This window comes from Cuculus canorus, chromosome 5, assembly GCF_017976375.1.
Source record: "Cuculus canorus isolate bCucCan1 chromosome 5, bCucCan1.pri, whole genome shotgun sequence".
NCBI classification, from domain to species: Eukaryota; Metazoa; Chordata; class Aves; order Cuculiformes; family Cuculidae; genus Cuculus; species Cuculus canorus.
Genome location: NC_071405.1, coordinates 25,957,572 through 25,983,453, shown reverse-complemented (window position 1 = coordinate 25,983,453; position 25,882 = coordinate 25,957,572). Strand labels below are relative to the sequence as shown.

Below are 25,882 nucleotides of genomic sequence, written 5' to 3'. Positions count from 1 at the left end.
ATGCAGTAAGGGGTGGTCTCAGTTTACCAAAGATTTATGAATGACCAAAAAAAAACCCCAAAACCCAACCAAACAAAAAGAAGCATTAATTGCTGAATACTCCGCTGATATGCCTAGCAAGTTTTACAAGCCAAGTCTCAGCCTTTGTCAGTCAGCATTCCCTATTGCTGAACAGTTTTCTTTCCATGCGTCAGCATCCCTGGGGTGGACCAGCGCTGGGGAGGATGCAGGCCTGAGGGCTCCAGCTGCCTGGATGCTATTTTGGACTCCATATGTAGGGGATGGCCACCTCAGGGAGGATACCATGAAGCTGGGGTTAAAGAACAATAGTTGTGGGGTTTGTTGCTGACCCTGAAAGATCTTTGTTTAAGTAAGTGGAGAAATGGGAAAACATAACTGAAGAAATCAAAGTGGGTCAGAAATCTTTATTTGATACTTTCTACCACACACACAAGGACTACTAATGACCGAAAGAGTCAGTCTGCACATTGTAATCCAGGTAGTTTTCAGTGAGAAGATGATAATTTGATAAAAGGATTTGGTTATTTTCTCCACCAAATTTCTTTGATGTCAATGAAAATTAATTCAGGAATAAGGTAGGCAAAGAATTACAGCTTGTTGCAACTTAGTTTAGATTTTAGTCTGAAACAACTTTTGAGTCTGAAATTAATTTTCTATTAAGAAAAGGGAAACTGCCAAACCAAAGCATTTTAAAACATATCAAACCAAATTATAACAAACGATTCTTTCTAAATGACTTTCTGTGACAATCTCTGACTGCTGAGGGTTTTGCTTCAGCTCAGATCAAATAACATTTCAAAAAATAAAAAATGCTCAGTGGATAGAAAAAGCATTTTCTCAGCATCTCTGATAACAAGAGGCCACAGCAGCAGGAGGAAAGCCCCAAGTCTGGGTGTTAAAACACCTACCCACAATAGTGAGGTTTCCATGTCAAGTGATGCTAGTGTTCGGCTACTGCCTTGCTAATAGCTCTGGTGTTATTGTATGTCTTTGCACCAATGGAACTAGGCACATTATTAATGGTGATATTTCAAACTTTCAGAAATTAATTGCCTGGCTATTATTACCTTTCATCAAGTATAAAGGGCACTGGATCTGTCAGGGTGCACTGAGGGCTGCTGTGCCACAGGGGAAGGTCACCCTTCACACCATCTCTGGTCATCGCATTTTTCGGTTTGCTCTGTAAATCGCAAATATGGTGCAATGCACTGCTTCAAGGAGTTTGACAGATGAACTCTTTTTTTCTAATATCAAAAGAACCTAATCTTGTAGGCTTGTCATACTCAGCACAGTATCCAGGTCACTTGGGGCTGGCCACAGGGACAGGCTCAAGAAATAAGTTTTGTGTAAAAGGCCATACACTTCCTGTCTAAACCTGTAGTGAAGTTTGTATAATTGTATGTTGCTCTATGGTTGCAGTTGTGTTTCTCCTCTTGGCCTTTAAAACCAGAGATCTGTATATACTAGAAAGAGGCTTGTAAAACTTAAAAAGCAGCAAAGGATGCAAAATCCATTTGCTAGTGTTTGCACAGCTCAGTAAAACTGTACGTAAATATTATTATACAATGAAATAAAAATGTGATAAAGCTACTATTGAGTTAGTGCATTGGCTGATGCTGAATCATATAAAGGAAAATGTAAAACATTCAGCACTGAGATTTTCTTGAAGTAGTTTAGGGAAATGCCTAGGTTCTGATGGGAGATGTAGACTGAATATTCCTCCACTGTTTTGATTCTTTCATTTGTTATATTAGACAGACTCTAGCGTCATCCTCATCAATCACACAGTCTAAAACAGATCAACTAAAAATAAGGTCAATGAGGCAAAGAGAAATAGCTCATTGTACAGGAAATTCAGTATTTTTCCCTGTCTGCTTAGCTGCTTTGTTTCTATAGCTGAATTGACAGCTAATTGTCAGCTAATGCCCCATAGCTGCAAATACATATTCATACGCATATTGACTGTAAAGGAACTTAGCCTCTTAGTCTGAGTACTGTACATGTGTAGTCTTAGAAGAGTGAGCATCTAAATTATGGCTTGGTATGTATTTTGCAGTGTCAGCAGGGGTCTAAGAATGGTAGCTGTGTGGCCTCACTTTTGAGTTTGAGTCTGATGAAAATTTGTATGTCTGATATTGTCTTCTTTTAGTTAATGCAAACATTTCATATGCTTCTCTGACATTTGTTTGAAAATGTACAACTCCAAGTGCTGAATCTTTGTCCCACAGAATTCCTTTGGGCTCCAGAAATAATGTTATCACTATCAAGTTATTATAAAAATGCTGCTAACAACGCGTACTGGATGCAAAGAAAACCACTGACTACCTTTTCCTGCCTACACTACATTATGTAAAGTTCTATCATTGGGAACAGTTAGGTGCTTTTCAGCCATCTGAGTCCCCAGGGGAAACGCAAATAAGCAAACCTAATGCTTAAGACAAGAAGAGTCTTATCGGATTCCAGACGGTTCGTGTGCAGACAAATGCATATGGATGCATGTGAGATTTCAGTTTGGCATGGAGGTTTCCAAGCTGAACAGGTTTTGTTTCTCTTGGATCAGTGATGAGGAAGGAAAGCTACACTGAACTTATAAGACCCTTTGGGAAGAGCCTCCAAAATGCACAGCTAGACATGGAAGTAGTGCAGGTTCTGCAGGGTGTCTGCAGGGTCTCTACTGGAAATAGAAGTGAACAGCATTTTTTTGTTGTTGTTGTTGACTGCCTAATATACTATCCCTTACATATGTAAATCTTTGTAAATCTGGGCATTCTGCTCCAAAGATGACAAAGCCTCTCAGTAAATATGAGGTGCTTACATATATGTGCAGTGTGCTTCTGAGCTGCCAAAACGTACTGTTAGGAAGCAAGCCAGCCACTCAGAGGCCTGGTCAATGTTTTCTTTGGAAGGTTGCTGCTGGAAATTATTGCTGCTGGAAATTATTGCTGCTGAAACATTTTCAATGAGGTTCTTTCTTTCGGTTAAATATATTTCTTCCAGAAACTTTACAAGGAACCATAATATTTTTACTCCAAAATACTGGCTTGCCAGAAACAAAGTACTTCAGCCAAACTTCAAGCCATTTATTTAGAAAATCCTGCAGTGCTACTTCCCTGGAGTTTTAATTCAGATACATTTTATTCCCATTCCCTTCTCTGGGACAAATTCTCTGCTTTTGCCACAAAGCACTCTGAAATATCAATTCTCACTCAGACACGATGACACCTCCTGACATGGATGAGACCTTGGGGCACTTGGGGTGAGCTTCAGGGTATAGATTAAATGGAAATATAAGACACTTGGACTCAAGCAATGCTTCATACTAAAGCTTTATCACAATGTAACTGAAACTTTTGTGTACTTGAATGTTTACTGAATCAAATTTTACTGGTGGGCCAGGGGAGGGATGGGTCTGGGAATTCAGCCATCACAGTGTTCCCTAGAATAACAGACAATAACATGAAGATGATTAATCTCTGTCCTTAAAATAGTAAAACTCTGCCCCATAGTAGACCTTTACTCCACAATATACCAAAAACAGCAACTTCCAAAGCCTTCCAGGCTAGGCACATGTAAAACCTGTCCTAAGGTGCGACGAGCCGCATGTTGCTGCAGAGGTGCAAGATGAAGGAGCAAAAGGTACATAATTGAAAAGACTGCCCTGTCAGCCAGCACAGAAGAAGATGTATTTGTGTGTGAAGACATGATTCATGAGATGATTAATTCTCAGTGGCAGCTGTAGGAACCAGAGATCAGAGCTATAGCCTGCCTTTCTTCTTTCTTCTCACTTTGTTGTGCATGACATGATTTAAATAGTTTTATCTTCTTTCTTGAAAGTCTTCTGTACCCACTAGACAACACACCAGAGACTAGTGAGGGGAATGTCACCTTCCTGTCACCTCAGGAAAACATTTTTCATTTCCGTAACACAAACCCTCAAACTACATAGGGTAATTTAACAATGCAATGGTATTCTTAGTTCATGGAAGAAAAAGGTGATGTTTTCATATCTTATTAAAATATTCAAATACAAACATGAAAGTTCCTGTCACTAATGGAATAATATTTTATTTTAAAAAATTTACTTCAGAAACTATTTGCATTACCTACAAGTCAAGCCAAAAATGAGATGATCAGCTTTTTGCTTGACAAAACAGATTTACCATTCAGCACCTGGAATGAGAATTTTTATTCAACTATTTATACTGCAATTACTGAATATAAGGAATGCATGACATATATGTTACCTAGTTGAATATCTCTTATAGGTGGATGCTGAAAACTGCTCACATAAAAAAGCATGAGGGTAATTTGACTCCAGCTGGTATTCAGCTGATAGCAGGCCTGCATGCAGCAGTCTGGGTAGGCACACTTTCAGATCTTTGTATAAAACATTTCCCTTCCACAGTCATACTTGAAAACATACTTTTCCCATATCAGTGTTCATGAATACCAAATAAAAGGTAAAGAAATTGACCTCAAAGGAAGCTCTTCATTTTTATTTAAATGAATACTTAATGAATTTACTTAAGAAGTACTTGCCCCAAGATATTTCCAGAACTATCTGTGAACAGAAACTTGTAAAATTAAAATATTAAGTGTTAAACTTTTAATGGAATGCAATAAACCTTTCTTCCTATTGCAGGGTGCAATAAAAGCCCGGTGGCAAAGCATACAGCACACGGCTGCTGACAACACTAAGACTAATGGGCAAAGTAAAGCACACTCACAGCTGGAAACTCTTCCCTCAAAGGATCTTCTGTTGGGAGAGGTAGAGTAAACACACAGGTCTTAGTCTTTTGACCCACCAGTTCAGTTTAAGCATGTTAGGGCTATTTGCACTACCAATTTCGGTGAAGGTGCTGATCCATGTCTGAAGTAGTGCAATTGTGATAAGCAGTGAAGCTGCTACTTTACTTCAGAGAGGTGGTGAAGTTATGTGTTGTTTAGACACATAGAGCTTTAATTGGTAATATTAATACATTTACTTAATGAAATTTCATTCATTAAACATCTTCATGCCCATGAGAAGATGACAGGTATTATCATCTGATGCACAGAGAGAGGCAATGAAACATCAGGCGTCATAGCTCATTTCTTGACTCAGACACTGCTCTTTCCCCTTTAGAGGATGAGTACAAGCCTCAGGCAGGTTGCTTTGGTGTTTGATGAAGAAGGAGGAGGAGAGGTTTGAGAGAAACAGCTGCAGAGAGGATCCAGCTAGCACAAGAGGCAGGCTGGGGTTAGCCAGGTGTCTGGAGTATCTGCAGGTAGGCTTTGGGACATGAGTGCCAATGCCATCGCCACATGGTGTGATCATCAGCGGTTTAACCAGAAGAAAAAAAGAAGAAGAAAGGAGGCACACATATTTTAGACTTTTTTCTTTCTCTTTCAGGATGATCAAAAAGACGAGTTTGCTAATTCCTTAGAATTATGAATAAATAATGATAAATTAAAAAACAAGATCAGCCTTAGTCAGTTGCAATGAACAGTGCCACTAATGCTTCTTCTTCTCCCTCCCTGAGACCTGCAGCTCTACCAGCACTGTCCAAACACAAATGTTTCCTCAACCACCCTGGCGTGCTTGGCAGCCTCTTTCTGTGACGTTCTCTGTGTGTTCAAATTTCTGCTCATTTTCTCACCTCTTTTACCCTGTCATGTTTACATTAACAAGAGATTTTTTTTTTTTCAGTCTTCACTGGATTTCATTTTAATTTATTTACTGACCTTTTCCCTTCTAATGGTTTTGTTTGAATGTGCAATACCACAAGAGACTAAACACATCTGTTTACGAGAGGTGCCTCTCGGGGTTTTATGAGCTTGCTTTTATATCCTGCAATGAAATTCTGTATTTCTGTGACCAGCCGTAGCCCCTGGAAACCAGTGAAAAGCTGATTATTGATTCTAGAGAGACAGGACTGATCACTAAAATCAATGAGACTCTAGGAACAAACTTCTTACAGCTCCAGCTGACTTCAGTGGCAATCTGCCTTGTGCATACGAGGATGCAATTCAAACTACAAGTCAGTAAACAATTAATTGACCTATTTTTTAAGACGATATGTCAGAGTTAATGGGAAATGTACTTAGGCAGCTTGAGGCAGAATTGAGGTCTCATATTTTTAATGCTTCATATATTTATAGGTACTGAACTCTGGAGAAAAATGGTGATCGTCATTGTACATTCCTGCCAAAAACACAAGTCAGAAAATTTCACTGCACCAACTTCAGTTAAAGTACAAATCATAGAAATGTAAAGGGTTAATTATCCTCACATTTAAAATATACTTCGTATTTACAGTCTGGATTTCACTTAAGCCCCTCACTACAGGCTCTTTAAACGTCTTTTTTTCAATTGCATAAACCTCTTCTTGCTTCTCTCAATATAAGAAGAGAGTGTGACTAGATTCTGAGAGCCACAAATTCTGTGAATTTTGTAACATTTTCTGTGATGCCTCAATATTTTTTCATTTACTTTTTTTTTTTTTTTTAAACTATAAATAGAGCCTTCTTTCTGCAACCCGTCTGCAAAGGTCACCTTACAATGTTTTGCTATTTCCCATATTAAGCAGCAATGCTTTTCAGCTGACATTCCAACTTCAAGTCATGCATATGAGCATGATGTGAGCTTGCTTCAGACTACAGTGAGAGGGCTACAAACAAGACTGCTGTATAATTGTTGAGAAAAATAACATCCATTGTCAAAAAGGGCACTTCATCAAACAGAATTTAGCTGCATGAATACAAGCATCTCCAAATATTTGGTTCATGCTAAAAATATAGCACATTTATTAAAAATATATATTTATAAACATTAGTATGAACAGACACAGATGCTAAGCAAATGAAAAAGGAAGAATAACCATGTAATGTATTTCTCCCAACATTTTATCAGGTTTAGGCAGACCTTGCTCAATGGAATTGTTTTTTTTATGATTGCACCATATGTTCATTCTAAATAAAAACCTTGTCAGATTCAATGTAAGTAAAAGCAAAAATCTAGAGGAAAAAATCATTTGACCTAACAGACATGTGATCTGTGATATGATGCTATCTTTGAGTTCAATCTCCGTGAGTATACAGTATACATCTCTAATTGTTTATAGTGTACAGTTTCTTTCTTTCCTCTTCCTCTTTTTTTTTTTTTTAAATCGTGTTAAAACAACATACCCTGGTGGATACAACTTACATAATCACAGTCATTTTCCCCCAAAACAAAAACCAAACCAAAAGGAAGAGGGCAGGACAAAAGAGTTAAGCTTTTTACTGTGTGAAAAAGTCTTGTTAAATTAATTGTGCTTCAGCCTTTGCTGCCTGCAGGCAGTACTTTTATGATGTGTTAATATAATACACAGTCAATTCTGATTAAACAACTTGTCAATAGTCTGCAATGTTTGTCGTCACTCTTAATGGTTGTTTTATCAGGTCTATTTGCATGCCTTCGTATTTACAACGTTGTGTAAATATACACAAAAATTATCACGATGAGGTTCAGAATTGTCCCAATAATTCCAAGCATTGCCAAGATGGTTTCTTCTTTGCTTTCCTTTTCTTGACTGCCTTTATCTTCTTCATTTCCACTAGTGATTACCATCTTGGTGGCCAGTTTCTTTATCCTTCCTTTAAGGATAACCTAGATTTAGGAAGAAAAACATCAAAAGGGATTGTTAGTTTGGGTTTCTAAGTTCCTATTAACAGTGGAGCCTACTGCTTATTTTTTTTTGCCCCATAACATGTCATATTAAGTATTCACTTAAAAAGAATGAATAATTTTACTATTTAGTAAATGCCTAATTAAAATGATAGTTCAGCTAGTCTGTAAATTACTTATAGTCCTCAATATTACTCTCTGCTTATGTGCCAGCAATCATTCGTAACACATATAATTAATCTGCAATGCCATTATAAAACTGGTTAGAAATGTATCAATGGGGTTTCACTCCACCAGCCCCAGTGGGGACTTTGCCTGCATTAGGACTGCGTGAGATCATCTTGTCAAGTTGCAGAGAACCTAGATTTACACTTCAGTACCAAGAAGCAAGTGGAAGATGGAAATAAAACTGGGAAGATCTCATTTCTTTTCAATAGGAAACCACCAAAGACAAAGGCATCTCATGACAAGAAGGAAGACAGCAATGACTTCCTAATAAATAATTCAAAATAAAAGCAAAACCAAAATAACATCCATCTTGGCTTTTATTTTCCTCATTCTTAATGTACAACGAAAAGTTACTTGCAGTGCAGTGAGCTGAAATGTATTGATCTGCCTGCAGGGAGGATACAGACATTTCCCAAGCATCAGTCCCAGTCCCCTGAACTGCTTAAAAAAAGATGGTTCTTCAAGTGCAAGACTAGCCCTGATGCGCAGCACTGCTGGAACCACAGACAAAGAAGCTCTCTTGGTCTTCCAGCCAGGTGCTGAGACCTGGGTAACCATCTGATTGTTCAAATTAGAGGTAGATACAGTCTATTTTTTGTGCTTATCCAACACTGCTAATTCTGATCTCACAGACAAAACAGAGCACCACAGAAAACTGAAAAAGGCTGGCTAGTTTCCCAAAGTCAACTGCACTGCCAGCAGCTGGGTTTAGGCAATGCCCTGCTGTTGTCCCCTAAGCTGCAAACCATGTCCCGTGACCTTTCTGTTGCAGGAAGCAGTGGTAGGATATAGCAGAAAAATGCTGCCCAACGCCTCCTGCCTATCGGAGGGCTTTAGTTGGAGGAGAAAGGGGTACAGGCACTTCCCTCATTCCTCCCGCTGCTAACTCAGAGAGTTAAACCACCAGATCCCATGCAGTGTGGATGTACGTGGTGGGGAGGGCTCCTAAGAAATGGATAACTCCTGCATGGGCACCTGTCCCCCGAAAGCAGATTTTACCAGAGGGGAGCCCTGACCTGTAGCTCCACTGAGCTCCAGGGCTGCACAGCTGCCGAGCAGTGACCTGAGTACCTAAATAATGGAAAGGAGTGGGAGAGGTGAAATACTGCAATGAAGACACTGAAGAGAAAAATAGAGAATCCAGATAAAACAACGTGTATTTGTTGCTCTTATATAAGACAGTGAGTAACTGTTAGCATCTTCCTAGAAAGGGCATTGTGGTTGAATCCCACCAGATATAAGCAATAGTGGTGAGTAAGGCAGAAGTGGGGATATGTGGAGGTGCCACTAACCTTTATACTTACATTAGCATTTATGTGTTTTGCCTTAGCATCACCAAGTGATTCAGCGGAAAACAAGAACAAAGCTGGCAGTAACCTGAGGGTGCCCAAGGCAGACATAAGTCAGCAGGAGCAGGGGGCACTGGGCAGATGCATACTGCTTCAGACATCAGAGCGTGCTCATCCAGCAAGTTTTTGGGTAATCTGTCCAGGAGAGCAAAGCTGCAAAGGCACCAGGTACCTCCAGGGCACACTGGCTCCTGCTTCCCCCTTCCAGGTTCCCTTTCTGCCCTCAAAACCTTCCTAATCCCCACTGATACTCCAGCCACAGCCACCTGCAACTCCTCCTGCAGTATCTATCTCTTCTAGCAGCAGAAAAGCTTCATCATATTTGCCACTGGCTGGTGTCCAGAGGAGGGTCTGGTTCAGCTTTGCATCTGGTGGGTGCCTCCATGCAGTCAGTGATATCTTAACAAGCAAATTGGCTCTGGAAAGCCACAGAATTCCAACCAAAGCTATTTACTTTAACCTCACAACCAAAGCACATACTCTCCATGTGGCATCAGACCACATAACAACATCCCAAGCTATGACATGCAGCCATTAATTCATGCACAAAGCCATGAGTCATTGGGTATCATGTTCTCTTCCCCTTCAGTAACCCGGAGGTTTCTCCTCTGGCCAAAAGTTTGCATTTCACAGTTTATTTGAAAAACCAAGTGGGATCACAAATACAGTCCGATAAAATCCCAGGCCTGGAATATAAGGAGTGAGAGGAAGGTAAAGTCTCTGCTGGTTGGTTGCCACAAGAGCCAAGTGCTCTTGATTCAGCACTCTGGTTCCCACAGAGATACGGTCATACTCAAGCATCTTGTGGGACAAATCCTTCTGGGTCTGAAAAAAGACAGAGAAGGTATGATGGCTCTCTCTGCTTCCCACGGTTTGGGCAGAGTTTCCCATTCCTATCAACATAAACCCACACAGAGTAGTGCAGAGCCTCAGCAGGGGAGGATTTGAACATGCGCTGCATCCACTGACAGTCTTGACTTCAGCACGGTGACTCTGCACCACATGTGCTAGACAATCCTTTCTCTAGGATTAATCTGAGCAGAGGCAGCATGGGGTACCTAAACCTCTCTAATGAACATCCCCAGTCTTTTCTTAATAAATTCAAATGATACAGCATGAAGTTAGTGTCAAACTCTTTCCTGCAGGACACTAGGTAATAAAATTAACATAAATCTAAGAAGCAGCTAAATAATTCACAAAAGAAAAAAAAAGTATCAAAGGCTGTTACATATAAAGACAAAGCCTTTGGCTTAGGAAGCGCTTGAGTTGTGAAATTTTTGGAAGCTAAGAAAGTATTCTGGAGAAGTACCACCACATCCTTGCCTTGTTTTTAAATTTTTTCCCAGGCACTCATTACTGGTTACTGGGAGAGAAGGGGGTCCCTGCCTTGCACCATCTTTGATCTGAGGTTGTACAATAACTTCTCTTCTTTGCAAGTTCTAATTACTTAGTATTTTGAAAACCAAACCCCGCAAACATTATTCAGACTGCCAGATTATTTTTGTCCCACTAAGGGACGTTGACTGAGGGCGAAGGTCCTCAGTGTGATGAAGTGAAATATGCATGGAGAAGCTGGTGACCAAGGCCATGATGAACATGAAGGAACAACAAGGAGGTAACAGCAGCTGAGAATTTATACGTAGATTGATGCACAGAGTAATTTGTTGGAGGTCATTTCTGTTGCTCCAGCCATGCCCATGTGCTGTATTTGGCTCACGCTATGACGTAGCCTGGGACTGTCTGATTTGCATGCTTTTTGGATTAAACTAAGCCCAAAAATGTGCTCCAGGAGCTCTTCATGTGCTATAAAAACAAAAACAGAAATTTCAGTCCATGGGAGCAGAGGTCCAGACAAAAGCTGGTCTGAATGAAAACCCTCAAAACACTTGTAGTGTGGACACAGGCGCAGTCAGTTTTTCTGGAGGGACTGCTCAAGTGTGTCCTCATGGTATGCTATTTTATGCATCACCTAAACTATGAAGAGAGAGAGAGAGAGCACAGTGGGCGTGGTATTGAGTGGCACTTAACATTCAAATAGGACAAGACTAGGACCAAATACAATTATATTAGTACTTTGCCAAATATAGCACTCTTGAAATCAAGGTAAGCATTGACTTTGAACTGTGAGGAGACCAAAATCAAAATTACTTCTCTACATTTAAGAACTGACCTTGGGAGAAAAGGAGCACTCTCCTAATGGCAGACTCAAGTGTTTAACTTTCATAGATCTCATGCTCAGAGCAGAATTTTGGCTGGCTGGAACTTGTGGGTATATTTTGCTACAGGGAAAATATTTGCTGTCAGTTTAGTACAATTACCCCAACTAAGAAAATAGAAAAGTCTTCTGGCTTTCTAGGTACCTTTTTACAGCCTTTATTATTCTCTTCTTGAAACTGATTTCATTTATTTGACATTGTTTCACATTTTTAAGATTCTTATGACACATTGCTCCCTTTCTATTTTTCTGGTGGGACTTAATGATTATCAGAAATTTTCATTTTCCTTACCCAGAACTGCTGATGGAACTGCTGAGATAGAAGAGAGAGAGCACTAGATTTACTAGTTTTTTAATAACTATCCTTCTTATTTAACTACTACTTCATTATGAAAGCAGTTTGCTGCTACCAAAATTAATGTTTCGTACTTCATTTTATAAGAGTCATCATTAACCTAACATCAGCTTTTTGAAAAGACATGTATTCTGAAAAGCTATCCATTAAAAATATATATAATCCCTGTAGTCTGCATTGCACAGTGGAGAAAAGGATAGTTCAGTGGTTAGGACACTCCTTGCACTATTTATGTTCTCTGCCTCAGTTTCTCATTCATAGGATTCTTTGAAGAACTGCCCAGACTATGTCAGAAAATGAGCCATAACAAGAGTGAGGCCCCACAAATACTTTCAAAAGAGGGAGCTGCTAACATGAAAAATTTCAAATCCAATGGTGTTACAAAACACATCCACTAATACCTCCCCAAGTCTATGGGACCTGTTGTGCATCACTGTCTTTGCAAACAGACCAGCGAACTAGGCAAAGCATTTCTAGCAAAAGGAGATAATCCCCACTCATCTCTTTACACTCAGCAGTGAGCAGTGATTGAGCTAAAGGTGACGGCTTAGTGGCAGGGCTTTGGAAAAGGCAACAGCAAGTGCACGTTTGTGAATTTACAGCAGTATGTTTGTCACATTGAAGATACAAAGCACATATCTCACAGAGTACCTGCCTCGACATATCTGTCAGCTTTTGGATGTGCTGGCACCTTGACTTGCTCTTGAAAAAGTTTTGTAATTTTAAATCCTTTCTCTTCTAAGTCATTATTTATGAGGTTACCAAAGAGGCTGAGTGGAGTGTGCAGGCAGCCAAAGTCGAATTCGTGGGAAGTCATGGAGGGGAGGACAGACTGGGCTCTGCTGGGAGCACTCCTCCTGATCAGCACGTGCTGTCAGGTATTATCTGACGCTTTGAAAAACAAGAACGAACACTTCTGAAAAGCTGCCAGGGTCAGTTGCTCAACTAGTGCAAAGCAACTGTCCTCCCCTAAATTCAGGGGAGATACCTCTGTTTATACTGGCTGTGGATCTGCCTCCTCTTATTCAATCTAGCTTCAATATCAGCTAGCACAAATTTTGTATTCTTAATCCACAATCACAGACAATCATCAGCCACGTGGTTTTGATATTTAAACTTGTTTACAGTCCCCAGGCTATTAGTTGTGATGACACATTAAGAGATAAGAGAGCTTTAATTTTCTGAGTATAGTTCCACCCTCTGGGGATAAGAAACACACAGTGGAAACTTGTTTTGATTAGCAAACTGAAGAGGGCACAGAAATCATACAAAACAGAGTGTGAGTTCAGGTGCTGCTGGAGCTGACACTTTCCCTTATCTCACAAATAAATGCTCGAATTACCAAGCAGGGAGGAGAGGCTCCTCGAGGATTTAACCTCACATCACAGCCAAAGGGAGTTTTGCTCCTTTATGCCTAACAAGTTCTTTTAACCTCATTTGCCTCAAAGTGCAGACTTGGGAAAGCTGGGTGCTCAGCTCAAGTCCCGGATAGCCCCCAGGCAAGATGCTGACCAGGGCAGTTAAATGGGTACCGCACTGCTGCCACTGGCCTGTGGAAGGAAGGCACAGTTATCAAACACGCAAGTTTGTGCTCGTTAGCAGTCTGTAGTCTACAGATTACATTGGCATATTCTCACTTCTGTGATGACTTTGTATCCACTTACCACCCTGGTGCCATTTTCACCAGGTAAGTGCTCTCCTAAACTCTGTTAACAAAATGTGCTGTCAGCTATCAGTCAAGATCCTGCTCAGAGAAAAACTGGTGCGTGTAGGGACACACATCTGCATTCATTTTTAGAGTGGGATTTCATGGAACTCAAAGACACCATGTAAACGCAAGATAAATCCAAAAGAAGCTCTGAGGTCATATAAAGCTTCACTAAAAGCCCATTCATACACAGCAGCTCGCACAGACAGTGTGCACTATGTATGATTATGAGGAATGCAGAAATGAGGTGAGCAGAAACTAATATATGTTAGAAATCAGAATACCAGAGAAAAGCAGAGACCTACCATAAGAGAAAGGAGAGGGGAGACAAGGTGAGGTGCCCAGGGAGAGGGGTTTCATTAGAGAAAAAAACTCAGAAAGAGCAAGGATGTGAGCCAGGTTCAATAACACTCTCTAGCAGTGAGCAGAGAGACCAGTGCCTAAAGCGAAGAGATGTCTCAGTGGAGAGAAGACACAAGCACTTATGTAGTCCTCAAGCAGGAAAATAAACCCACGTCAAGCTGCTGCTATGTTGGCAGGTTTTAGTCAGTGGGAAATACAGGCTATTTATAGCACTACAGCCAGGATATTTCCAAAGGTCTCAGCAATGTGAGACCTCTTCTAGAATAAAGAGAAGCACTCAGCAGTAAAGAGGTTATTCAGAGGGGGCAGAATTCAAGTAGGTAATGCATTAGAGGGCTCATCCTGTTCCCTACTATGGGTCTTATCCAGTTTGTTCTGGCAGCTGATTTTGTCCCGCAGGCAGCTGGAACTCAGAGGAGGCAAAGGACTTACAGCCAGTTTTGCCTTCCTTCCCCTCATTTATGTCGATGGCACCATGCACAACCCTGAGATGCTCAGATTACCTAAGCTCTCTTATAAAAAGACCAGATATTTTCAATAGAAGTATCTTAGAAACATAGCTATGATCTGTAGCAGAATAAAGATCCCTAAATACCAGGCTATTGTTATAGGCTCTCCTTTACCTCCCTTTGTGCAGACACTGCTATTCATTGACTCACAAATACCTTTTGGATCCTCCATCTATAGTACGGTCTTGCATACCAGAATTCATAAGGCTTCACGAGTCCTAGTTTGTGAAAGAAACCATCCCAAATGAAATGACAGTAAGTCACCCTTTAACCCATAGCCCTCTCCCCTTTGACATGAGATACACTATGAGGAATAGTTATTGATCAAAATGAGCAGTCTATTTAATATACAACTGGAAACATTTATGATTCAGACTCCAAATTTCACAAATACAGAGATGATGAATTTTCTGGCTCGGTCCAAATGGCGGTGAAATTTCAATAGAATCCTTGTTGGTTCTGAGTGGCCTAATTTGTGTTCACAATCCACTTTCCTGATACACAGCACTGTGCTTGGCTGCTTGGTACTAATGTTCAGAAGCATAAGCATTTGACTTGGTTGGTACTGCAGCATGCACTTGCCATTTTCCTTCTTTTCAACAATCGGTATTTCTTTTCAGGTCTTTTTAGTCAAAGGAGTATTTTCTCCCTCCTAATATACCTAAGATTAACTCTTGATACCCTCTATAAGTAGGAAGAGAGGAAGGATGACATGATCTGTGTTTATTTTGTTCACATGAATCCCTCTCTCTACAGTGTGTGCAAATACACTGATTCTAAAAAAAAATAACTGATGATATGTGTGCTCCATTTTCAGACTATTTATGTCTCTGCTGCAATGAACTGTTAGTGCTGAGAAATACAAGTTCCATATTGTGGACGCAACGATGAGGAACAGATCTTTTAGGCTCCCTCTTCATATGGTGTCTGCTGAGCCCTGTCCTGCAGACTCCAAGGGGCTCCTGTCCCCAGAGAAGCAGCTGCAATAGGGAAGGAGAAAAAAAAATAGATATCAACCCTGAACAGTTATTCTGTGTCTTAGTGATGCTCCTTTCACATCAGAGGGGAAGGGACAGAAAGAGCTGACCACAATAGAGATTTGCCAGAGCTGCCTTATAAGATGTCCAGTAAGGGCCAAATACACTGTGGTTTTAATGGGCATAATACCGGCCAAACCACAGTCCAGCTGACCAGGTGTCCCCTTGCCATTAGATGATGTCAAAGATGAACAGCACAAGTGTATAGTCATGCTTACTCCACTGAACCTACCTAGAGTCCAGAAATCTGCAAGTCAAGGACTTCCTCCCCTGAGGGAAGCATCTTTGGGTAAAAATGCAGAATCATAATATCATAGAATGGTTTGGGTTGGAAGGGACCTTAAAGATCATCCAGTTCCAAGCTCCCTACTATAGTCAGGGACACCTCCCACTGGACCAGGCTGCCCAAGGCCTCATCCAACCTGGCCTTGAACACTTTCAGTGAGGCAGCATCCACAACTTCTCTGGGCAACCTGTGCCAGTGCCTCACCACCCTCATGGTGAAGAGTTTCTTTCTAATGTCTAATTTGAATCTTCCTCCTTCTAAATTAAAACCATTCCCCTCCAACCTATCAGTATGTACACTTGTAAACAGTCCCTCCCCAGCTTTCTTGTAGGTCCCCTTCAGGTAATGGAAGGCTGCTCTAAGGTCTCCTTGGAACCTTCTCTTCTCCAGGCTGAACAACCCCAACTCTCTCAGCTTGTCCTCATAGTAGAGGTTCTCCAGCCCTCTGATCATCTTTATGGCCCTTCTCTGGACCCTTTTTAACAGTTCTATATCCTTCTTATGTTGAGGATTCCAGAACTGGAAACAATGCTTCAGGTGAGGGCTCACTAGAGTGGGGCAGAGGGGGAGAACCACCTCCTCCAACCTGCTGGCCATGCTGCTTTTGATGCAGCTCAGGATACAGTTGGCCTTCTGGGCTGCCAGTGCACATTGACAGCTCATGTTGAGCTTCTCATGAATCAGCATCCCCTAAGTCCTTCTCTGCAGGGCTGCTCTCAGTCACATCATCCCCCATCCTGTACTGAAACTGCGGATTGCCCTGACTCAGGTGCAGGAAGTTGTACTTGGCCTTGTTGAACCTCATAATGTTCACATAGGCCCACTTCTCCAGCTTATCCAGGTCCCTCTGGATGACATCCCCTCCTTCTGGTGTGACAACTGCACAACTCAGCTTGGTGTCATCTGCAAACTTGTTGAGGCTGCACTCAATCTCATTGTCTAGATCATCAATGAAAACATTAAACAGCACTGGTCCCAGTATGGACTCCTGAGAGACACCACTTGTCATGGATCTCCTTCTGGACAAGGAGCTGTTGACCACTACTCTCTGAATACAACCATCCAACCAATTCCTTATCCACTGAACAGTCCACCCATCAAACCCATATCTCTCCAATTTAAAGAGAAGGATATTGTGAGGGACTGTGTCAAAGGCTTTACAGAAGTCCAGACAGATTGCATCCGTTGGTTTTCCCGTGCCCACTGATGTGGTTACCCCATCATAGAAAGCCACTAGGTTGGTCAGGCAGGACTTGTCCTTGGTGAAGCCATGCTGGCTGCCATTAATCACCTCTCTGTCCTCTATGTGCTTTAGCATAGCTTCTTGGAGGATCTGTTCCATGATCTCACCAGGAAGAGCGGTGAGGCTGACAGGTCAGTAGTTCCCAGGGTTGTCTTTTCTACCCTTTTTAAAAATGGGCACAATGTTACCCTTCTTCCAGTCACCAGGGACTTCTCCTGACTGTCATGACTTTTCAAATATCATGGAGAGTGACTTGGCCACCACATCAGCTAATTCCCTCAGGACTCTGGGATGCATCTCATCAGGTACCATAGACTTACTTATGTTCAGGTTTTTCAGTTGGTCACAAACCTGATTTTCCCCAACAGTGAGAAGGGTTATACTCCCCTGATCCCCATCTTGTTGTCCATTCACCCGAAAAGGTGAGGAGGGTGTTTGTCAGTGAAGAACAAGGCAAAACCATTGTTGAGTACCTCAGCCTTCTCCTCATCTGTTGATATGAGGTCACCATTTTCAACCATCAGTGGGGGTACGCTTTCTTTAACCTTCCTTTTCTGATTGACATACCAGTAGAAGCACTTCTTGTTAGTCTTCACTTCCTTTGCCAAGTCCAGCTCCAGCTGCACCTTGGTCTTTCTGACCGCATCCCTCCAAAACCAGGCAGCATCCCTACACTCTTTCCAGGTTCCCTGTCCCTGCTTCCACTGCCTGTGCAGTTCACTCTCACTCTTCAATTTGACCAGCAGATCTCACTCCAGCCATGCCGGTCTCTTCCTTTCCCTGTCCAGTTTTCTGCGCCTGCGGGCCGAGTGCTCTTGTGCTTTATGGAAAGCATCCCTAAATATCTGCCAGCTCTGTTCTGCTCCCTTGTCCCTGAGGACCATATCCCAGAGGCTCCTACTGACTGACTCCTTGAAGAGCTGGAATTTTGCTTTCCTAAAATCTCGGGTGCTGACTATACACCTCACCTGTCCCATATCTGTCAGGACCTTGAACTCCACCAATGCATGATCACTGCCCCTTTATAGGTTTGTTTCTTACCATATCCCTCTAGTCATCTTTTTTCAAGACTGAAAAATGCTAGTCTGTCTTGTTGCTCCTCATACAGAAGCCATTCCATGCTTTTGGTTATCTTTCTTGCCTTTCTCTCTGACTTTTCTAGTTATACAAGGGGGTTTTGGAGCAACAAAGGACAAAAAACTCTTCTGGTATTAATGAGGAGCCTGTATGCTACGTCCTCTGAAGATGTATTGTCCTTACTCCGAAGATTTTATAATTTATACATCTAAAGGTTGGTAGAAGGTACTCTTTCAATTTGAAGAAAAAAAAAAGAAGAAGGCTAACAACTCTCCCACCCACACTGCAGAGATAATGATAGAATAAAGATTCAAAGTTTGAAGTCAGACCTCTCTCTCTTATTCCTTTGCCTATCTTTCCTGAGCTTAAAAGAAGCAGAACAACAAAAAAACTACTGCAAGTGCACCTGGATGCTGGTATATTCAGTTAAAAATAGCCCTGATAAAAGTCTTAAAAGTTGCATTTTTGCCCAGATAAAAGTAAGATTAGTTGACATAACTATGTGAAAGAATGAGATGTTAAAGTATCTCTTTTCATCATTCCAGATATCAGCACCTCATTTTCTATTTCAAGGACATCTCCAGGATTTTCTTTTAGGAGCAAAAATATGTTGAAGCCCTGTAAAGGAAAAAATACAGTACCCAAGTCTCAGTGAAAGACAGGTCTCTGTTATCTGCCAGAAGGCACATGACCTATGTCATAAGCAATCTGAAGATCTGCCCTCACCACAGCACATTGGAACGGAAACTGAGCTGCTTCAGAAGACATATAAAAATGTTAAGAGATGGAAAAGTGACACAAACTTGTTTTGATTTTATGCTTTATAGTATCTCTAAATTCAGCCAAGGCCAGAATATATTTTGTCCCGTAATGGATCTAACTACCTTTATCTCAGAAGTGACCTCTCCTTTCAAAACAATCATGCTTTAGAAGAGCATCCAGAACCCTGAGGGGTATAACACTAAAGCTCCTCTAGAAAAGAACAGCTAGTTTGTGGGTAAAACATTCTGGAATGTTTGACTTCCAATTATATCTTTACTGAAAAAATTAATTACAGCTACATTAAGGGACATTGTAAATAATTCTAGCCAACTGACTCCTTCCAATTTGGGAAACTTGTGTACAGTTTTTAAATAACTTCTTACAATAATAACTATTTGATTTGAAATGATGCATGCCAGTCATTTGTCTCAGGGTTAGTATTTTCTGGGAAAAATTCAGTTTTGCTGTTTACAGGAATGATGCTTGGAAACGAATAATTTTTTTACCAATACAGAAGCCTAACAACTTTTTCTATTAAATACTCAAATACCTTCACTGCTTAGGCAATTTTATTGTAGCTGAGATGGCCTGATATTAGTGCTGAAGAAGGTCTTGTGCATCTGAAAAAGCATTTAAGTCCTCAGATTTATAAATAAATTACCTCTATTGTAATTTCTTTCTTATTTAATTACTGTGTTACCTCAGACCATCTTTGCCATACTTTAATAGGCTGAAATAACATTTATGGTTATCAATATGGAAATTTGAACAGTAAAAGTTTTCAGTTTGCTTTTCAAAAATAAATTCATTTGCTTTTTCTTGTAACTAATCTGCAAAGACCAGCCAAAAATGCCACAATTAAAGGTGATCCAGGAAAAACCCAGCCTCCTTCTGTTCATGTGTTTTCAGGCAGGTTTTATTTAAGTACTATTCTGTCCATCAAATTCCAGCTTCAGTCAGAGCATTTGCCATAGGAGAGGAGAGAAAAATGTTTTTGCTTGTAGGATTCTTCTTTTTTTTATTATTTTTAGAATTTAAAATGTGGCAGGAGATTCTGACAAGAGGAGTGGCAGCCTTTTGTCTGCAGGCCTGAGATTTTGCCCTGAGAAACACAACTCATTCATACCACACTTTCCTAAGATGCTCTCCTGTTCTGTACTTCTGGGAGCCTGCCTTGGGACTGAAGGCTTGAGTATCTGAAAGGGGTGAGTACTGGCCACTGCAGTGGAAGCCAATGGGTGCTGCAGTGCTGCCAAGTACTCTAAAAAATTATACTGGGCACCCACAATCATGGATACTTGTAATCTAAATCTTTTTGCCTTAGGTTACCAGCTCTGCTAGGAAGTAATGATACTCAGAATTGCTATTAAGGCACTATAAATGGAAATAAGTCAATGTTTGCACGTGACAAGAACCTTCACAGTGGAACATCCTGGATTGCTACAGCAGGAAATAATTTTGCCTGCACAGCAGAGTCTGAGCTATGCATTGAACAGTGGAAAGAAAATAAAGTATTGAACTCACAAACTGTGTCATCTATTATGCACACCAAGTGAAGCTTGGATCCTGGGCGAAAATAGTCTGTGACTGATGCACCTGTGCAAGGTGGCAAAATAATGAAGTAGAGACAGTTTTGCTTGCAGCATCTCTTAGCGTCAAGTGCTGAGCTGTGCAACCTTGATAATGTTCTTTTCACATACTGTTTTGTGTGTAATTATTACCTATATCAGCCCAAATTTAAAAATAGAGCAGTTCCCCGTTGAATGTCTCTTTTAGGACAGAGTTGCAGCTGACTCTTACAGGTGCCAACAACCTGCAATTCACATTGACGCCTTCTGGCACCATGACAGCAACACCAGCCAAACTCTGAAAATTTCAAAGCCTCTTTCAAAGTTCTGGTATGAGCTTTCAATAATAGAGGAAGACAAGAATCCCTTGCAACTCTTAAAATATTCCTAAATAAACCTAATAAGATAAAATATCTGATAATTTGAGAAAGAAGCTAGTTTCTAAAACAAAGTTATCAAAGTAGGATAACACTCCAGGCAACCAACTCCTACACCTTTTATCATCATCATTAGTCATTTATATTGCAGCAGCATGCAGCAACCCCTGCTGATGTCTGGGCTAGAAACCAGACATAGATAGTGAGAACAAAACCTAGCCCAAGCAGCTTATAAAATTACAACAGAACAAAGTACAGGAAGGGGGAAAGAACAGTAGGTTGAAGCGAGATGCTGAAGGTCAGTTTGCACAAACCCAGCACAGCCAGGAGAGACAAGCCCTAGATCCACAGGAGCATCTGTCCCTCTGGCTTGTCCTCAGAGCAAGCACGGCATGTGGGACAGCTGGCAGGTCCTCTTACTTCTGGGTAAACAAGCTGGCTTTGCAGAGAGTAGCACATTTGGTAAAACACAAATTGGGTGACACTTCTCCTCTCCATGGCTTAAGGCAGAGTTCTACGGCACAGCAGAGAAATGGGATTTGGGAGCGAAAAGGTCATGATTAACTCACCAAATGTGCTGGCAAAGCCATCAGGATGGGCAGTGAAGAAAGAAGAACAGCAAGAGCTGAATTTCCTAACCACTGTGCACTGGCACGTTGCTGCAACAAGTGCTTACTGTTGCAAGTCACGGATAACACAGAGGTTGAGGCTGGAAGGGACCTCCAGAGGTCACTTGGTCCACCCCTCTTCCTGCTCAAGCAAATTAATCTACATCCAGTTGTCCAGAACCATGTCCAGAGAGCTTTTCAAGATCTCCAAGAATGGAGATTCCATGTAGTCACCCTCAGTCACCCTGACAGTAACATGCTTCCTGATGTTCAGAGGTTCCCATTGTTCAGTACAGGAAGTCAACTTGCATATGGAGCAAAGCCATTTGGATTCATTTTTCTTCCTATAGCTTATTCTTATTCTCTTTAAAAAGATACAAATGATATGGCTTTAGATCTGGAGGATTATTTGCATGTCTTCCAACTGTACAGTATGCCTAACAACCCATGTTCTTTCTCTTTCTGCAGTGGGTAGTGTACTATATAATGAACATATTTTGATAGCTAATGTAATGCAACATACCCATCATGCTGCCTCAAGGTCATGGTAAATTGTATTTGTTTATATGATGCATCTTGACAGACTCTAATGTAGTGCCAGTAATTTAAAACAATGCCCATATAAAATGTGAATAATACCAAGACCATAGCCACAAACCTGAAAATATTTTGCTGCTTTCTTATATTAAGAATACACAGTAGCATATTGGCAATTCTTCTTAAGGATTTAGGGAGACGAATGTATGTATTCCCACATTATTCTTGAACAGACACCAAGTCAAATTCTGTTCAAAAAATTTTGAGTGAAATTACTGTTAAAAGGAAAGCTAATCTGGGTTTATGCTCCCAGAGCAGAGAGCTAAATTTAACCCTGATTTTTTTTAACATAGAATGGATTCTTTAAAAATATTACTTGCAATAAAAAGGCTGCTAATAATAATTGAAATATTCATAGCATCTGAATTATGCAAAATAGGTCATTGGAAATGATTGTGTGTGAGTCCCAGAATCTTTATAACACACAGGGAAAGCACTGAGTCCCACTGAACTGGTGTGATAAGTAAATGAATAGCAACATGCCTAGAAACAGAAGACTAGTAATGTCCTTCAAATTAATTTTCAAAACAAAGTGTTTATTTATCATGTATTGTTGACCAAGATATTCAGATTGTTCATGCAGACTTGTTTTCTATTCTAGCATGTGTCATGACATAAGGACTGATGCTTTCTCATTTAAGATATTTTTCTCGCATTTGTGAAGTATCCATTTGGCTCTACTCATATTTTGAGAGCCAAATGGTTTACTACAGAGATGTTTACCCATTTCTTCCCCTTTCATGCTGTAAGGCACCATCAAGGAGTGGTAGGATGAGGTGAGCAATGAGTATACCAGTTAAAAAAAAAGGCTTGTGGTTATGAACTACCTAAAACCTATGGAAGATGGCAGGCCTGCAGTGGAACAATGATCTGCAAACTCTGGTGAGAGGAAGAACTTTCACTCATGAAGCAAAATTTGGAAATGACCACTAATCATAGAAGAGGTATTCAGGTACTGGCAGTTTACAACACGTAAGGAAATTTTAATATATAGGAAAAAAAATGAAAATCCTGCATTTTCACATTATCTGTGGTTCAGGAAAAAAAAAAAAAACAACAAAACAACAACAAAAGACATTTGGGCCAAACTCAACCAAAGCCCATTTGAGGACTAATTTAAAAGACTCAACTAAATATTATCTCAGGTTATCTTGAAAGTTCTGATCTGAATAATCCATACCCTAAAAAAATAGTCTGCTTTCACTTCACTACGTAGGAAAGAAATCAAAGGCTGTTTGATGGGCAAAACTCATTGCTGGTTCAATTCTGGACAGAGAAATGATACCTCCTAGTGAAACTGGTAAACATAATTAACCTATTCAATGACATCATATATATATTACTATATATTAGTTACTATATATTAGTATCTCAGAACCTATCTGTAACATAAATAAACAGGCAGTTGTACTGGTTAATGTAAGATGTGAAAGGAATAAGGCTATGTAATTGAAAAATTGAATGTGCAAACTGCTTTAAAATACAGTGCCATTCTACCATCCATTCAGAAAACCTGAGGCAGAGCAAGATGGAAAACATTACCTAAATTCATGAAGGTGCCCATTGAAGCTCCAGAGAACCGAACTTTTTTCTTGGTTTCCAGGCCAGTACCCTATTCTTCGGACTGCATTTTCTCCCTGGACCACCCGGTTTAAACTGATACAGCTCAAGTTCAGTTTATACTGGTTGCAGTCTTGCAGCATAAGCTTTTTAACAAGTCACTTTGCAGCACCAACAATTTAATTCAGCTGAGCAGAAACATAGGAATAGAAACAGTAAAATGTCTTTTGACCTTTGCTGTTGGCTACAATCAAAACCATGCAACAAAAAGAGCAGAGAGGAAATGTAGGACATACGCTCAAGATGAAAAAAATGTTTGGGCATGTAACAATACATTGAAGAAAATATTCAAGAACAATTCATCCTGCTGAAAATATTATTCTCATAATGCTGCAAGGGTCAATGTCATCTTAGATTATGCACAGTACAAGTGCCAGCCATAGAAGACCCACCCACAGGCCCTACACTCTTGGGCACGAGGTCACTAAACACTAGCAATTGATCTATGGCTCTAGAGATTCCAAGGAGGGGCACAAACCCCCCCCCCCCAAGAGAATGTGTAGATTTCCTTTTTCTTTTTCTTATTATACATATTTTGCTAAATAAGAAGATTAATAAAGCATTAAGAATGACACTGTTTTGTCAATTCTATGTTAAACAATATACCTGACAAGTAAAAATTAACATAATTCAGAAAAACATCCTTAAACTAAATTCCTCTCTATTTCCTCCTGATACAGAAGCAATCTTTTTCAAAGATTTCTCTTTGTTTGAAGTAATTTTTCTCCAGAGACTCCCCAGCTAATTAATTGCATTCACACAAGCCTAAATTTAGAATTCAAGCCAAGTCCTATTTTGCTCATCCTATCAATCTTTGTCTTCTCCCAAAATTCACTGACACAGGTAACATATCTAGCCCTTATTCTCCTACCAGGGCTGGCACTTTGTGTCGCCCTCTTAACCACTCTTTTTTTATGCTGAAGCTGGAAACTACCTTGTGCATGCCACTGGTCTGACAGGGGATATCCTTTTGTCATTCAGAGACTTTCTCTGTTTAGTTTGACATGGGCATTGCCTCGGTCAGACCACAGACCCAGCTCTAAATCTCCGGAAGCCTTTCCAGCTGCAGTCTGACATTTGAACCCCACTTTTAAATTCCTTAGATCTCCAGATGCCAAGCACATTCTAATAATTCACACAAGAACTGCACAGTGACTGATGACTGAACTGCAGCCAGTTCTTGAGTGAAGCACAGGAAGTTAGAAACCAAGAATCATTCCAAACAACACAGAGAGGAGGAAGACATGAAGATTTTTTTTCTGAAGAGAAAGCGTATGGCAGATTTATACAGGAGAACGTCTTATTCATGAATCAAAAGACATAAGCTTCCTTTGCCAAAAACTGGAGAGCCTAAAAGCTCATAGCTCTACATTAGTACAGCAATTATATTAGTTTTCCCATATTTTTAAAACCCAAGACAAAAGTTTAATGCTTCTGACTTTGCTTTTTAAATAGCAAGTGAGAGTTACACTAGACAAACTCCAATTTAAAATCTCAGCAGGGCTGACAGCTGTGTTGAAGAAAGCTTTTTCACAGTACAAGCTTGGGAGTTGATTTTAATAGTGGACATTTTCTTTCCATAGATCCAATATTTATATTCTTTTTGCTATTTGAAAACCTGTCTGGGGACACATAAAACTGCCTGCATCATAATTACATTTGCCTGCATTTCATGCCTGTAATCAGAGGAGGACCTGTGGCAGCAGCCACAGGAAAACCGGACAATATATTTTCTGTGGGTTAGTAAGAAAGACTTCAGTTACTTTCCAAAAGGATAATCTATTTTATGGAGAAAGAATAAATTCTGTCAAGTTTTCAGGAAGCTAAGGTTTGGTCAGGTGTACTCTTTGGCTTATTCTGGAAAGAAAACATTCAGAAGACTCTTGACTCTGTCTTCCCAAGCTCATGACTCTCTTTTTTCCAATTGCTCCCAATTCCTTCATTCTTTCTCCAGTACTTTCTTGACCGGAGATTACCTGGAGGGTCCAAACCAAAGCAGGAGTTGCTCACTAGCAGGGAGTTGTTGCAGGTAGCTTGCAGAGCAGCATTGCTGTGGCTTACTGTGCTCTGGGGGAGAAAGGATGTCAAATGTATGCTGGTGGAGTCCTTCCAAGAGAAAGCTTAGAGCTGTAGAACCCATAGCTACATTCAAATCCCTACAAATAATCTACCAATCATGGTTTTTATGGAAACCCACTGGTGGTGTTTTACTTTGAATACCGCTGCTTCTTGACTACAAATGTCAAAAGCATATCTGTAGTTGCACGCTGCTGCAGGCTGGCCTTGGGAAACCCTTCATAAAAATCTGTCA

The 25,882-nt window shown here is 40.5% G+C and overlaps 1 protein-coding gene across 15 annotated transcripts in view; it reads right to left on the bottom strand.

Moving 5' to 3' along the window:
• Positions 1 to 490: 490 nt before the first annotated feature.
• LOC104057757 (protein TUNAR) overlaps positions 491 to 25,882 on the bottom strand; it is a 171,233-nt gene continuing 145,841 nt past the window's right edge. For 6 of the 15 annotated variants that reach the window (XR_008450073.1, XR_008450074.1, XR_008450075.1 and 3 more), the window contains 2 exons: positions 23,494 to 23,699; positions 7,521 to 7,651 (listed from right to left, as the gene is read on the bottom strand). Coding sequence is in view for 7 of the 15 variants with exons in the window: in XM_054068223.1 (XP_053924198.1) it covers positions 7,466 to 7,651; positions 12,472 to 12,633 (348 nt within the window). In the remaining 8 variants the exon portion in view is untranslated. Of the gene's footprint in view, positions 7,652 to 12,467; positions 13,784 to 13,829; positions 14,274 to 23,493; positions 23,700 to 25,882 lie in introns of those variants that run through there. The other 9 variants (XM_054068225.1, XM_054068227.1, XM_054068226.1 and 6 more) reach the window with 6 other exon arrangements.